At 45.4% G+C, this 16,679-nt stretch overlaps 1 protein-coding gene across 1 annotated transcript in view; it reads right to left on the reverse strand.

Moving 5' to 3' along the window:
* The window catches only part of LOC113807993 (potassium channel subfamily K member 6), an 84,115-nt gene that overhangs the window by 35,011 nt on the left and 32,425 nt on the right, over positions 1-16,679 (reverse strand). Inside the window, exons 4-5 of the mRNA XM_070139064.1 lie at positions 15,212-15,413; positions 10,721-10,859 (exon numbers count right to left, since the gene is read on the reverse strand). Coding sequence (XP_069995165.1) covers positions 10,721-10,859; positions 15,212-15,413 — 341 coding nt within the window. The remainder of the gene's footprint in view (positions 1-10,720; positions 10,860-15,211; positions 15,414-16,679) is intronic.

Below are 16,679 nucleotides of genomic sequence, written 5' to 3' on the forward strand. Positions count from 1 at the left end.
CTCTCTTCTCTCCCTCCCTCTCTCTCTCTCCCTTTCTTCATTTTCTCCCCTCTCACTCTCTATCTTTATATTTTTTGTTCTCTCTCTTTCTTTCTCTTACTCTCTCTCTCTCCCTTTCTTCCTTTTCTCCCCTCTCACTCTCTATCTATCTTTATATTTTTTTCTTCTCTTACTCTCTCTCTCTTTCTCGCCTCCCCCCCCCCGTCTCTCTCTCTCTCCCCTCCCCTCCTCTCTCTTCCTTGTCTCCCCTTTCATTCTCTCCATCTCTCCCTCTCTTCCTCTCTGTCTATATCCTCTTGCCTTTCCAATCTCCGTTTCTAATTTCTCGTACACTATTTTTCTGTCTCCCCCCGTCTCTCTCTTTCTTTCTTTTTCTTCTTTTCGTTAGGTCTTTCTCATTCCCGATTTGCTCTTATCGTTTTTTCTCTCTCCTTTCCACTCATTTGTTTCTTTCTTTCGCTTTCTTTTCGTTTCTTTTTTTTCCTTTTCCCCTCTTTATCAAACACATGTTATACCCTTCCCTTTATCAGATTTATTCTCTTATCTCCATCTTCTCATCTTGTTTCTCCTCATCTATCTAATTCTGTCTACGTGTGTTAATTCCGTCTTCCTCTTCTCCTCTTATATTTTCTCCTAATTCCTCCTATTCTTCTTCCATTTTTCTCTCTTCCTTGCTTTATTCTAACTTTCCTTCACATTCTCGATCAACTTAACATTTCTCTCCCTCTCCCTCACTCTTTCTACTTCTCTCTTTCTCTCCCTCTCTCTCTATCCCTCCCTTCCTTTTCTCCTCTCTCATTCTCTCCATTTCTCTCTCTCTCTCTCTCTGTTTCTCGTTCTCCCTTTCTCCTTCTTCCTCCTTATCCCCCTTGTTTTCCTCCATCCTCCTGTTCTTCCCCACCCCCCTTGTCTCTCTCTCTGTCTCTCTCCCTTCATTCCCACACCTTTCTCTCTCTTGTTTGATAAGGCAGAAATCGCCTGGTCGCTAATCCACTGTGGAAATTTATTGGGTCACAGGAAGGCTTCTCTCTCTCTATCTCTCTCTCTCTCTTTCGCCCTTTCTCTCTCTCTCTCTCTCCCTTGGCCTTTCCCTCTCTCTCTCTCATCATGCCTCTCTCCCATTTCTCTCTCTCTCTTGGCCTTTCCCTCTCTCTCTCTCTTGGCCTTTCCCTCTCTCTCTCTCTCTTTCTCTCTCTCTCTCTCTCTTTTCTCGTTCTCCCTTTCTCCTTCTTCTTCCTTACCCCCTTGTTTCTATTTTCTCCATGCTCTCATTTCTTCCCCACCCCCCTTGTCTCTCTCTCTCTCTCTCCCTTCATTCCCACACCTTTCTCTCTCTTATTTGATAAGGCAGAAATCGCCTGGTCGCTAATCCACTGTGGAAATTTATTCAAGATTTTAACTCTCTCTCTCTCTTATCTTTCTCTCTCTCCCTCCCTTTTCTCTCTCTCTCTCTTTGCTCTCTCTCTCTCTCTCTATTTCGCTCTTTTCTCTCTCTCTCTCGCCCTTTCTCTCTCTCTCTCTCTTGGCCTTTCTCTCTCTCTCTCTCTATTTCTCTCTTTCTCTCTCTCTCTCTTGGCCTTTCTCTCTCTCTCTCTCTTGGCCTTTCTCTCTCTCTCTCTCTTGTCTTTTCTCTCTCTCTCTCTCTTGTCTCTTGGCCTTTCTCTCTCTCTCTCTCTCGCCCTTTCTCTCTCTCTCTCTCTTGGCCTTTCTCTCTCTCTCTCTTTTTATCTCTCTATCAATCGTGCTATCTCCACTTGCGCTCTCGTGTTTCCCATCTAATCTATCTCCTTCTCCGCTTTATCTCTCCTTTCCCTCCCTCTCCCTTTTTCTTCCTTTCCCTCTTCCCTCCTCCCTACCCTCTCCCCCTCCTCCTCCTCCCTTCCCCCACTCACGGAAATGACTCGACCAAAATCGAGATTTTTTTTTCTTTTTTTTTTCCCATCTTTTTTTTTAGGGGCAAGGTGGAAAGGAGGGAGGGAGGGAGGAAAGGGAGAAGGGAGAAGGGAGATAGTTGGAGGGAAGGGGGGTAGGGAGGGAGGGAGGAAGGGGAGAGGACAGTTTCTTGAGGACAATTTCCCGTGTTTTTTTTTTTTTTTGACCTGAGGGTTTGTCTGACTCTCCAATCTCCTGGAATATCCGCCTTCTCTATCAGATCGCTTTGGAAAGGGGGGTGGAGGGAGAGGAGGAGGAGGAGGGAGGAGGGAGGGAGGAGGAGGAGGAGGAGGAGGAGGAGGAGGAGCGGGGGGAGGGAAGGGAGGAGGATGGGGGTGGAGGAGGAGGAGGAGGAGGAGCGGGGAGGAAGGGAGGATGGGGGTGGAGGAGGAGGAGGAGGAGGAGAGAGGGGGGAGCAGAGGGGGAGGGAAGGGAGGGAGGATGGGGGTGGGGAGGAGGAGGAGGAGGAGGAGGAGGGAAGGGAGGATAAGGAGGAGGAGGGGAGGAGGGTGGAGAGGGGGGTGGAGGAGGAGGAAGGGAGGATAAGGAGGAGGGAGGGGGAGGAGGGTGGAGGAAGGGGGTGGAGGGAGGAGGAGGAGGAGGAGGAGGAGGAGGAGGAGGGAAGAGGGAGGAGGAGGAGGAGGAGGAGGAGGAGGAGGAGGAGGAGGGGGGAAAGAGGGAAGAAAGGAGGAGGAGGAGGAGAGGAGGAGGAGGAGAGGGAGAGAGGAAGAAAAAGAAGAAGTGGGGGAGGAGGAGGAGGAAGAAGAAGAAGAAGGAGAAGAAGAAGAAGAAGAAGAAGAAGAAGAAGAAGAAGAAGAAGGAAGAGAAGAAGAAGAGGAGGAGAAGAGGAGGAGGAGGGAGAGGAGGAGGGAGGAGGAAGAGGAGGAGGGGGGATAGGGAGGAGGAAGGGAGGATAAGGAGGAGGGAGAGGAAGAGGAAGAAGAAGAGGAGGATGGGGAGGAAGAGGAAGAAGAAGAAGAAGAGGAGAAGGAGAAAGAGGAGGAGCAGGAGGAGGGGAAGGAAGGAGAAGGGGGAAGGAGAGGAAGAAGAAGAGGAGGAGGAGGTGTGGAGGAAAGAAGAGGAGGAGGTGTAGGATGAGGATGAGGGGGAGGAGGAGGGAAGGAGGAGAAGGAGGAGGAGGAAGAGGAAGAAGAGGAGGAAGGAGGAAAGTGGTGGAAGATGGAAAGGCAAGGATGAGATGTGAAGGGGGAGGTGGGCGGGAAGCGAAGATGAAGAGAGGAAGGTGAAGGTGAAGCGACAGTGGCGAAAGAGGGGAAAAGATAAATGGTAAAAATGAAGAAAGAAGTAATGACAGGGCGCTGAAATGAGGAATGGCGGACATAAGGAGAGGAGAGGGGAGGAGGAAGGAGGGGGGGGCAGAGAAGGGAAAGGAGATTGGAAGAAGGGGGAGTGGTGACTATGAAAAAGAAGGTTGGGGAGCAGAGATGAAAGAGAGAGAGAGAGGGAGAGAGAGAGAAGAGAGAGAGGTAGAGAGTAGAGAGAGAGAGAGAGAGAGAGAGAGAGAGAGATGGAGAAAGAGATCGAGATGGAGAAAGAGAGAGAGAGAGAGATGGAGAAAGAAAGAAAGAGAGAGAGAGATGGAGAAAGAAAGAAAGAGATGGAGAAAGAAAGAAAGACAGAGATGGAGAAAGAAAGAGAAATAAAGAGAGAAAGAGAGAGAGAGAGACAGAGAGATAGCGAAGCAGACTCGGGGAAATCCGACCACAGCCTACAGTGAGACAAATATCAATAAAAAAGAGGTTTGAAAAGTCACCTTCTTGATCGGAATTGATTCTTTCAACGAGAAGGTTGAAAAGACGTTTGGGTCCTTCATGATACTCTCTCTATCTATCTTTATTTTATTTTTATCTTTCTCAACTCTCTCTATCCCTCCTCATTTTCTTCTCTCTCCCCCTGGCCTCTCTTTCTCTCTCTCTCTTTCTTCCTTTTCTCCCCTCTCACTCTCTATCTTTATACTTTCTCTCTTTCTCTCACCCTTTCTTCTTTTTCTCCCCTCTCACTCTCTCTATCTTACTCATTTCTTTCTGCTCTCTCGCCCCCGTCTCTCTCTCTCTCCCCTCCCTCCCTCTCTTCCTTGTCTCCTTTCATTCTCTCCATCTCTCTCTCTCTACCTTACCCTCTGTCTCTGCTCCTCTTACTTTTCAATCTCATTTCTAATTTCTAGTACACTTTTTTCTGTCTCTTTGTCTCCCTCTCTCTTTCTTTCTATTTCTTCTTTTCGTTAGGGCTTTCTCATTCCCGATTTGCTCTTATCGTTTTTTCTCTCCTTTTGTTTCTTTCGCTTTCTTTTTTTTTCTTCTCCCTTTCCCCCTCTTTATCAAACACATGTTATACCCTTCCCTTTATCATATTTATTCTCTTATTTCCATCTTCTCATCTTGTTTCTCATCTACTACAATTCTGTCTACAGTGTATTAAATTGCTCTTCCTCTTCTTCTCCTCTTGTATTTTCTCTATTCTTCTTACATTTCTCTCTTCTCTTGCTTTATTACTTTCCTTCATTCTCGATCAACCTCACTCTTTCTACTTCTCTATCTCTCTATCCCTTCCTTCCTTTTCTCCTCTCATTCTCTCCATTTCTCTCTCTCTCTCTTTCTCGTTCTCCCTTTCTCCTTCTTCCTCCTTAACCCCTTGTTTTTCTCCATCCTCCTGTTCTCTTCCCCCCCCTTGTCTCTCTCTCTGTCTCTCTCCCTTCATTCCCACACCTTTCTCTCTCTTATTTGATAAGGCAGAAGTCGCCTGGTCGCTAATCCACTGTGGAAATTTATTTAAGACTTTAACTCTCTCTCTCTCTCTCTTGCCCTTTCTCTCTCTCTCTCTCTCTTGGCCTTTCCCTCTCTCTCTCTCTCTTGGCCTTTCTCTCTCTCTCTCTCTCTTGCCCTCTCTCGGTCTGTCTCTCTCTCTTGCCCTCTCTCCGTCTCTCTCTCTCGCCTTTCTCTCTCTCTCTCTCGCCCTTTCTCCTCTCTCTCTCTCTCTCGCCCTTTCTCCTCTCTCTCTCTCTCGCCCTTTCTCCTCTCTCTCTTTTTATCTCTCTATCAATCATTCATCTATAGCTCTCGTGTTTCCCATTTAATCTATCTCCTTCTCCTTTTTATCTCTCCTTTCCCTCCCTCTCTCTTTTTCTTCCTTTCCCTCCTCCCTACCCCCTCCCCCTCCTCCCTTCCCCCACTCACGGAGGCTTGACTCGACCAAAATCTGATTTTTTTTCTTTTTTCTATCTTTTTAGGGTAGGTGAAGGGAGGAAGAAGGAAAGGGAGAAGGGAGAAGGGAGAAGGCTGGAAGGGGGGTAGGGAGGGAGGGAGGAAGGGGAGAGGACAGTTTCTTGAGGACAATTTGCCGTGTTTTACATTCCTGGGGTTGTCAGACTCTCCAATCTCCTGGAATAATATCCGCCACTTCTCTATCGGTCGCTTTGGAAAGGGGGATGGAGGGGGGAGAGGAGGAGGAGGAGGAGGAGGAGGAGGAGGAAGGGAGGAGTAGGAGGAGGAGGAAGAGGAGGAGGGGGGGGAGGAAGGGGGAGGGCGTGAAGGAGGAAGGAGGAAGGGAGGATAAGGGGGAGGAAGGGGGAGGAGGAGGAGGAGGAGGAAGAGGAGGAGGAGGAGAAGGAAGAAGGGGAGAAGGGAGGAGGGTAGAAGAACAAGGAGGAAGAGGAGGAGAAGGAGGGAGGGAAAGGAGGAGGAGGAGGAAGAAGAGGAGGAGGAGAGAGAAGGAGGAGGAGGAGCAGAAGAAGAAGAAGAAGAAGAAGAAAGAAGAGGAGAAGAAGAAGAAGAAGAAGAAGAAGAAGAGAGAAGGAGAGAGAAGGAGAGGAGGTCAGGTGGTGAGGAGGGGAGAGGGGGAAGTGAAGCGAAGGCGGTGGAAGGTGGAAGGAGCAAGGGATGAGATGTGAAGGGGGAGGTGGGGGGAAGCGAAGATGAAGAGAGGAAGGTGATGGTGAAGCTTGGCAGTGGCGAAGAGAGGAAAATATAAATGGTAAAATCGAAAGAAGAAATAAGTAGAGAGAGGGCATGGAGAATGGGAATGGAGTGAGACATAGTGAGAGAGAGGAGGGAGCGAAGGAGAGAGGGAAGGGAAGGTGAGAGAAGGGGGAGAGAGAGAGAGAGAGAGAGAACCTGAGAGAAATTAAGAGGGAGATGAAAGAGAGACAAAGATTAAAAAAAGAGAGATCATAGATGAGGAGATTTTACAATAGCAAAACTACACACTCGATACACTACATCAAAAGTATTTTCACATTTTTATCATTTATCTATAATCACAATCACATCAAAAATTTAGAATAGTACCTTTTTCACCACATTCAAACCACAAAATCCCAACATACCACCACATACTTCGGCAACACAAAACAACCATACAAACAACCATGACATACCATCACATACCTACCATGCACACCCTCCTCACACACTTTGGTATCATAAAGGAACCCTGTGTACAACCAAACATACCATTAGTTGCTTCGACATACACACATAACACACAGACACACCATACACATACCATCATATACTTTGACATGTCATGTAGCAACCCTGTGAACAGTCGCAGCATACCATTAATCACTTCGACATGCACACATACCAACCACACACACAGACCATACAAATACCATCACATACGTTGGTATACCATGCACCAATCCTGTGAACAACCAATCATACCATTAATGACACAGACACATAGCAACCATAAGGCCTTCGTACCAAAATAATTATGGAACCAAAACATACGAAGTTGAACTGACGGTTATGTTGTAATGTTGATGGTGGTAACAATGGTACAGATGAAACATACAGAGATAACAGTAGTGGCAGAAATAATAATATCAAATGCTATGCTTCTGCTACTACTACTACTACTACTAGTACTACTACAACAACAACAACAACAACAACAACAACAACAACTACTACTACTATTACTACTACTACTACTACTATTACTACTACTACCTATACTGCTATTACTAGTTGTAATAGTAGTAATAACCGAATAATAATAATAATGATAATAATAATGATAATAAAACAGTAATGATATACTACTACTAGTACTACTACTATTACTACTAATCCACTACTACTATTACTATTTCTACAGCTTCCAGTATATACTATCACTATGAATTTATAAGGGAGAGGATATAATCAAGATAATAATAATAATGACATTACAAGTGACCATGCTTAGGAGATAATGTAATTATACTGAAAATGATAAAAAGTTACAATATTATACAAAATGATAAGTAGTTACAATATAGATACTTAACTAACAGCCACAGTAGAAAGCATAAGATGTAAAATAAAAAAGATAAAAAGATAAAAATGAAAAAAAAAAATATTACTAGTAATTGTAGCGCCATTACTAATAACAGTTAGAAAGATAATCAACCGTAAAACATAAATCATAGGAATATTAATGATGATGATGATGGTGGTGGTGATGATGATGGTTATGATGATTATGTGTAGTGATGAAGGTGGTGATGGTAATGACGATGGTGATATGATGATGACAGTGATTATGATGATGGTAATGATGATAATGATACTGGTGATGATGATAGTGATGATGATGATGATTAAGATGATGACTGATAATGATAATAATGATGGTGATGATGATGAAGATGACGGTGGTGATGAAGATGATGATAAGACTATTAATGATACTAATAATGGCAACGATAATACTGAAAAAATATTAAAAAAAGATAAGACGAACATTAATGATATTAAAAGCAATATTCTTAATAAAAATCTGGCGGCGATTATGATCATAACAAAAAAAAATCAAGATCATCAATACAATATACACAGGTGATTAAACAGATACGGCTTCCTTTATCCATATTTAGATAAATATTTCCATATTTCCTTCCGTTTACTCTCCCCTCATCTTTTCCAATTACACTTTTATCCGTATTCCTCTTCTTCACCCTCTCTTTCTCTCGTCTTTATCAACTTGGCTCACACAGACGGCGCCAAGAAGTCTGCGCTGCAAAGAACGTGCATGGCCGATATTGATTCCATCTTTCAACCCTCACTTTTCGCCACATAACGCAATGACACGCTCCACTCGTTAGCCGAACGATGACGTCAGACACCGTAGCTTCGAAATGCACTGTCGGTTTCGTAACGGCGATACGCAAAGTGGCCGAGAAGTTACGTTATAAATCGGGTGCCTCTTTTTTTTTCTCTCGTGGTCCTCTCCCGGCGTCAGAGAGGAGGTGTAGACGACAACAATTCTAGTTTCTGGTTCTGCCGCTAGATGGGGTTGCTCCGAGGTTTCCGTTTTCTGTGAGTTTCTTATGCGGGGGGAGGGGAGGTGGGGGTAGGGGATGGGAGGGAGGGTAGGAGGGGGATAGGGGATAAGGAAAAAGGGGGACAAGGAGAAGAATAAATGAACAAAAAGAGGGCGAGAGAAAGGAGAGAAAGGAGAACGAGGGTAGAGGAAGTGGAAGAGGAAGGAATGGAGTTCTGGCTGTCTCCTGCTTTCAGTTCTTTGAGGGGCCGGTGTATGTTACCATAACGTCACATTATTTTGTCTCTGGCTGAGGCACATTCTCACAAAGTTGTTCTTGTTAGAGGGTTTTTCCTGGGGCTTTGAGACTTACTGCTGCCGAATGCCACGAATAGATGTTCATCCTGCCTTTTTATCTACCATCGCTTTTAGGAAAGTTCATGTTCACTTTTTTCAAATATAGGTTAGGATATATATCGTCTTATATTTATCATGGTCACTTCAAAACGCGATATCAAGATAGTACTAGCATACAAAGTAAGAAAAAAAAATAAAAAAAAAATAAAAATAAATAAAAAATAAACAAAAAATCACATAAAAAGTCAATAGCAAAACCATTAAAGTACTGAGCCTTTTAATTACTATTGTGGAAGCTTCAAATAATCTTATTACATACATTATTCTTCATGTGAAAAGTGGAAGTTGAATAATTTTTAAATCTTATCGTATCTACCGCCTATGATCTCCGTGTCCGAATCTGACATCTGGATAATTCTAATGATGATGGGCATTAATTTTCATATTAATTGAATCATATCAACAAATCAACATAGACAGCATTTTTTTGAGCCTCTATGGTTGTCTCATAGAAGTACAGAATGATTTTGAAGATATTTACCTCACCTAAGTCAATGCCACGTCATATGACTCGGACACGTTAGAAATTCTTATCATGTCGTTCCAGCGACCGTTATGATTGATCTCAAATTTTACCCATTTCGAGTGAACAATTATTTGATGTGCTGCTAAAAAAAGGCACAAGAACATTCCGTAAATTTATGATAGAAGTTTGCATCGAGAAACTTACGATGCGATGCGGAATTAATGAAATTATAAATCCCGATCTGGGACTACAGTAATCATATCTGAAAAATATGGCGCTCTCATTGGCTGGTTGGAGTTTATCACACTGTATCAAGGCAGAGGCATACAAACAGACACAAACCGAAAAGATGTATAAACAGGTTCCAATAATGTGTGCGTAAAGGTATGTTTGGTTGTTCACAGAGTTGCTACATGATATACCAAAGTATGTGATGGTATGTGTATGGTGTGTGTGAGTGTGTGGTTGGTATGTGTGTATGTCGAAGTAATTAATGGTATGTTTGGTTGTTCACGAGGTTACTAAATGATATAAAAATATATCAAAGTGTTAGGGGTTTCGGAAATGTAACAAAAAGGCCTATAGTTACACATACGACCACACCTATAGATACACAATACCTACCTACCGATTCAAAACAAATCACACGTAATAATACCTACTCACATGCACGCAAACACGCGCAAGCAAACACCCAAACACCCATTTTCCCCCAAAAAAATCGCAAATAAAGTCAAAAACCAACAACAACAACAACAACAACAACAACTCGAAACCGCGTCATAGGCGACTTGGACCAACCGCCCCGCGTTAGTGAAACGTGGAGAGCAATATCCGTAGAGTTAGTGCAGTGACCGCCAGCTTCTATTGGTTTACGTGATCGCCACACAGATTGACTCATTTATTTCCGTCTTGATGGTTATGATATAAAACTTTTGCTTTGATGCTTGCGTACTCTAAGTCAATTTCTACTAGTCTTGGTTGTTTATATTCCGTGGCTTTTCATAATTTATTGGCTTTACTTGTCTTGGTTGTTTATATTCCGTGGTTTTTCATAATTTACATTTTTTTTTCTTTCATACATCGACTCATTATTCTGCTCACAAAAGATGTCGTTTCTACTTTGTTTCTTCTGATATCTTGTTTATGAGTAAACAAATAGATGGATGAATAAGTATGCATATAATTACGTATATGTATATAGACAGATAGATAGATAGATAGATAGGCAGGTAGATAGATAGATAGATAGATAAAATAGATAGATAGATAGATAGACAGGCCCTCATACAAAAACACACACACATAAACACACAAAAATCACACTACACACATCACACATCACACACAAACGACAAAATATATAAACACACACTGACAATAAAACAATAACCGCAAATGTAGACGGCCCTCATAAAAAACAATAAACAACAAAAATCACGCTATACAATCAACATCAACAAAACGACAAAATATATAAACAACCCTGAAATAAAACAATAAATATAAAAGAACTCCCACCCTAAAAATGAATAAATAAATAGATAAACAAAAAATAAGATAAAATACAACAACATTAAAACAGGGAATTCTAAGAAAAAATAAGAAAAGAAAAAAAAACATTAAACGGCAACTCACCGATAGTCGTGGTGATGGTCGAACAGAAGAACATTGCTTTCCAAAACGTCCAGACCCTCGTGTCAGTGTCCGGGGAGACGCCGATGGTGAAGGAGTGGTATAGCTGCTCGTCGTAAGGTTTCAGGAGGTCCTTCGCCAGCTAGGGAGGAGAGGAGAGGGAGTAAATAGCCAAATAGGGAGATAGTAATTAGGAATTCTACGAATTATTATGGCTGGCATTTTTGATACTACGGCGTGATTCGTCTTGTGGGAGGGAGGGAGAGGGAGAGAGGGGGAGGGAGGGAGAGAGAGAGAGGGAGAGAGAGAGAGAGAGAGAGAGAGAGAGAGAGAGAGAGAGAGAGAGAGAGAGAGAGAGAGAGAGAGAGGGAAATATAGAGAGAGAGAGGAGATGAGAAGCAGATAGATATAGAGTAGATAGAAAGAGAGAGAAAGAGAGAAAAAGAGAGAGAGAGAGAGACAGATAGAGAGAGAGAGATAGACAGATGAAAAGAGAGAGAGAGAGCACACTGCCCCCCCAACACACACACACCACAACTCCCTCCCCCCTCCCCCCTCCACCCCAAATCCCCAAGCAAACACTGCCCTCAGGGTCCCCCTCCCCAACTGCCCTCAGCGGGGTGGTGGTGGAGGAGGAGGAGGAGGGGGGAGCCAACCAGGGGAGGAGAGAGGGGGGGTATGTATAGGTAAATAGTTAGATAGGTATACAGATAAATGAAGTTAAAGATAGATAGTAAGTAGATAGATAGATAGATAGATAGACAAATAGATAGGTAGGAAGGTAGGTAGTGAGATAGTGATAGCGAGTGTGTGTGTATGTGTGTGTGTGTGTGTGTGTGTGTGTGTGTGTGTGTGTGTGTGTGTGTGTGTGTGTGTGTGTGTGTGTGTGTGTGTGTGTGTGTGTCTGTGTGTGTGTGTGTGTGTGTGTGTGTGTGTGAGAGAGAGAGAGAGAGAGAGAGAGAGAGAGAGAGAGAGAGAGATAGAGAGAGAGAGAGAGAAAGAGATAGAAAGAAAGAAAGAGAGAAAAGAAAGAAGGGAAAGAAAGAAAGAAAGAAAGAAAGAAACAAACAAAGAAAGAAAGAGAGAGAGAATGAAAGAAAGAAAGAAAGAGAGAGAGAGACATCAGCGCCCAGCCTGCAGCACAAGAAGTAGAGAACAAACAAGAACTTTTTTTTTATTGACCAAAGTAAGTTTCCGGAAATGATGTCCCAAATAGGCCTACCTGAAGGGCGATCTCTACTTGGCCCAACGTGGTAAATTAGGCCTTAAGATCGGTAAATGGGAAAATAAACGATAAAAAATGACGATTATAGTGACGATGACGTTGACGATGATGATGATGATGATGATGATGACAGTGACGATGATGATGATGATGATGATGATGATGACGATGACGATGACGATGATGATGAGATTAATGATAATGATACTGATGATGATGATGGTGGTGATGATAATGATGATGATAAAGATGAAAATGATGAATACTTCTGTTAATAAAAGTAATGACAGTGATGGTGGTGATGATGACAATAATGATGACAATGATGATGACAATGATGATACTGATAATGACAATAATGATGATGGTGATGATGATAATGATAATGACAATAATGATGATAATGGTGATAGTAATAATGGTGATGATGACAATGATGATGATAATGATGACGATGATGATGACAATAATGATGATGATAATGATGTAGATGCCGATGACAATAATGATGATAATGACGATGATGACAATAACGATGATAAAGATGTAGATGATGACAATAACGATGATAAAGATGTAGATGACGACAGTAACGATGATAAAGATGTAGATGACGATGACAATAACGATGATAAAGATGTAGATGATAACAATAATGATAAAGATTATGATAATGATAACAATGACGACGACGACGACGAGGACGACGGCGCTATCGACCCCCCGCATCACAAACAGAAATCCTAGAAAGGGTCAAAGGCATATAAGGTCATCAATACATACGGACGACTGAAAAGAGCGAAGCCACTGAAAAGACGGGATTTTCAGGGACGCCTAGTAATGAAATGGAGGGGAAATGGGAGGGAAGGGGAGAGGGGGGAAGAGGGGAGGGAAGAGGGGGGAATTGATGGTGGAGGAGGTGGAGGGAAAGAGGGGGAGGTTGGGAGGAGAGTAGGTGGGTGAGGGGAGAGAGAGGGGAAGGGAGGAGGGAGGAGGGGGAGAGAGAGAAGTGAGGAGGGTGAAGGAGGGGGAGGAAATGGTGAAGAGAATGGGGTGGAGGGATGGAGGAGACGGAGAGGAGGGGAAGAAGGAGGGGGAGGGGGAGATGGCAGGGAGGAAGTGGTGGGTGATTGGAGGGGGGGGAGGAGAGGAGAGGGAGAAGGCCAGGGAGAAAGGAGATGGTCGGAGGTAGGGGAAAGGAGGGAAAAGGGAAAGGAAGGGGAAAGATTGTGGAGAAGGGGAGGGATGGATGGAGAGGAGAAGGAGGGAAAGGAGGGAAAAAAAAGGGGGAGTAGAAGGAGGTGGAGGATGGGAAAAGGGGAATGAGAAGGGGAGATGGAGGAAGGGAGGCGAGGAGAAGGGGGGAAAGAAGGAATGAGAGGGAGAGGGAAGTGGAGATGAGAGGGGGAGGGGAATGAGGAGGAGAAGGGGACAGGAGAGAATGAGGAGAAAGAAAGGAAGATGGGGGTAAGAGACGGAGGAAGGATGGGAGGAGGGAAGGGAGGGAGGAGGGTAGGGGAGGGTGGAGGGAGAAGGAGGGGGAGGTAAGGGGAAACGAAAGGAGATGGAGACGGGAGGGAAGAAGGAAAGAAATGAAAAAAGTGAGGAGAGAAAGGAGGAAAGGGGGGAGAGAGGACAGAAATGGGAGAAAAGGGGAGGGGGATGGAAAACGTGAGAGGAAGGGAAGGAAGGGAAAGACAAGGGAAAATGGGCAGAGGAAGGGAAAGGTCACAGGGTTGGGGGTGGAGGTAGGGGAGAGGGAAAAATATGGAGGGGAGGGGGGAGAATGTTGAACTGGAGGGGTAAGGAGGGTGAAGCTAAGGGGGGAGCTGTGATTTTTGGAAAGAGGGGGAGAGACGGAGGTAGGGGGAAGGGGTGTAGGGGAAGGGTAGGGAGGGGGTAAGGGAAAGCCGTGAAAATAGAGGGGAATCGATACATAAATGAAAGGTGGAGGGGCAGAATGGGGGACAGGGAGGGGATGAAGGAGGAGGAGGCAGGGAGAGAGGTGAGTAAGTGGGGAGGTGGGGAGGAGGAGAGGAGAGAGGGAAGGTATGTGCAAGTTGGGTGAAAAATGGGTGATGAAGAAGGAGGAGGAGGAGGAGAGGAGGAGGGAGGGAAAAGATCTATGGAAAAGAGGGGAAAGTGAGGGCCGAGTATGAAGGTGGAGGGACAGAGGAGGGGAGGGGTGCTGGGGGTTGGGGAGAGTGACATGAAGGTGGAATAGGGAGGATGGAGCTGTGGAAATTATGAAAGGAGGAGGAGGAGGAGGAGGAAGAGGGAGAGGAGGAGGAGGAGGGAGGGAGGAGGGAGGAGGAGGAGGGGGAGGAGAAGAGGAGGAGGAGGAGGAGGACGGGAAGAAGAAGAAGAAGAAGAAGAAGAGGGGAGAAGGGAAGAAGAAGAAGAAGAAGAAGGAAGAAGAGGGGGAGAAGAAGGAGGAGGAGGGAGGAGGAGGAGAGGGAGGGAGGAGGAGGGAGGAGGAGGAGGAGGGGGGGCAGGAGGAGGAGGAGGAGGAGGAGGAGGAGAAGGGGGAGGAGGAGGAGGAGGAGGAGGAGGAGGAGGAGGAGGAGGAGGAGGAGGAGGAGGAGGGAAGAGAAGGAGGGAGGAAGAGGAGGAGGAGGAGGAGGGAGAGGGAGGAGGAAGAAGAAGAAGAAGAAGAAGAAGAAGAAGAGAAGAAGAAGAAGAAGAAGAGGAAGAAGAAGAAGAAGAAGAAGGAGGAGGAGGAGGAGGAGGGGGAGGGGGGAGGGGAGTTACTTTCCTGTTGCTTTTTTGTTTGTTATTATATTGGATCCTCTGGAGTGAATATGTATATTTGTAAATGTATGCTAATATATATATATATATATATATATATATATATATATATATATATATATATATATATATATATACACACACATGTGTTCATGTATAAATGCCAATGGATTCCCATTTTTGATCTTGTTCTCTTTATTCTTTCTCACTATTGCAACTTCATACCCTTTCGTCTCCACTGCAAGCACACTTCCTCCTCACCCTCCCCCTTCCAACCCCACTCACCTTCCCCACCCCACCCTCCCCTTTCCCCACCTCTCCATCCCTCCCACCTCCCCCTTTTCCCCACCCTCCACTCTTTCCCCTCCCTCCCACCACCCTCCACGCCCCTTCCACCCTTCCCCTATCACCCTTTCATCCCCAGCCCCATCCCCCCAGCCCTCCCCCCCCCTCACCTCTTTCCCCCTCCTATCCCACCTCCCCACCCAACCCCTCCCAATCCCACCCCCTCTACTCACCAGCTCCCAGTCGGTGAAGTTGCCGCCGCTGTTCCTCTCCTCCCACAGCCCTCGCATCAGCCTCACCCTCGCCTCCTCGATGTCGTGCTTCTCCTCCGACTCGTGAGGGGACTCGATGGCGATGAAGAGGAGGGCGCCCAGAGCGGTGTAGGCGGCCAGGATGAGGAACATGAACACGTGGGTGAAGCCGCGGCGGGACCATCTGTGGAGGGAGGGGAGAGGAGGATGAGGGAGGTGTGGGAGGTGTGGGAAGGAGGGTGTGGTGAGGGTGGTGAGGTGAGGTGAGTGGAGGGAGTGGAGGGAGTGGCAAGGGAGTGGAGGGCAGGGAGGATGAGGAGGTGTGGGAGGGAGGGAGATGAGAGGTGAAGGAGGGTGAGGGAGATGAGGAGGTGAGAGGAGGGATGATGAGGGAGTGTGAGGGGATGCGAGGGATGGGAAGGTGAGGAGGAGTGTGGGAGGTGAGTGAAGGGGGGAGGGATGAGGAGGGATGGAGGTGAGGAGGTGGAGGGAGGGAGGTGGAGGTGAGGGAGAGGAGGTGAGATGAGGGAATGAGAGGGGAGGAGTGGAGGTGAGGGAGAGGAAGGGAGATGAGGGAGGGGTGAGTGGAGGAAAATGAGGGGGGTGCTGTGGGAATAATGGAGGAGAGGAGGAGGTGGGGGAGGTGAGGATGAAGAGGGTGTGGGGGAGGTGAGGAGGGGTGAGGTGGAGGTGAGAGAGGGAGATGGGGAGAAATGAGAGAGAGGAGATGTAGAGTGAGGTGAGGAGAGTGGAGGGTGGAGATGAGGAGGTGTGGGAGTGGAGTGAGTAAGATGTTGAGAGAGGGAGGGAGATGAGGAGGTGAAAGAGGAAAATGAGGTGAGTGAGAGAGTGAATAAGGGAGGGAGAGGAGGAGGTGAGGGAGGGAGGGAAATGAGGAGGTGAGGGAGGGAGGGAAGGAAATGAGGTGACGTTGACGATGATGACGAAGAAGAAGAAGAAGAAGAAGAAAGGGGAAGAGAAGGACGAAGAGGACGAGGAATAGGCACAGACATTGATAATTGGATTCCTTCTCAACAGAGGATCGATTTAAGTAACTTTTCTTCTTCATTAATTGTATCAAAAAATGATTTCAGAATGATATTATTCATCATCGATATACTAAAATTTTTATTATTATTTCAAAATAAGTCTGAAAAGGACTCGATATACTTAATCTTTCAAAAAAATATTTCCAAAAAAGAAAAAGAACTATTTTATGAAGAGGACCCAATATAATGATTTTTTAAGAACTATTTCCAAAAAAGAAAAAGAACTATTTTAAGAACTATTCCCCCCCCCCCCAAATAAATATCGGAAAAAAAGACTCGATTAATTAGGATAGACAGTCATTCTTCTAACGCTGTATAAATCATCTTCTAGAACAATGGCTTATCATGCAGATATTCCAACACAGGGGTTCCCAACCTGGGGGCCACGGGGTACTTTCTGG

This window comes from Penaeus vannamei, chromosome 3, assembly GCF_042767895.1.
Source record: "Penaeus vannamei isolate JL-2024 chromosome 3, ASM4276789v1, whole genome shotgun sequence".
NCBI classification, from domain to species: domain Eukaryota; kingdom Metazoa; phylum Arthropoda; class Malacostraca; order Decapoda; family Penaeidae; genus Penaeus; species Penaeus vannamei.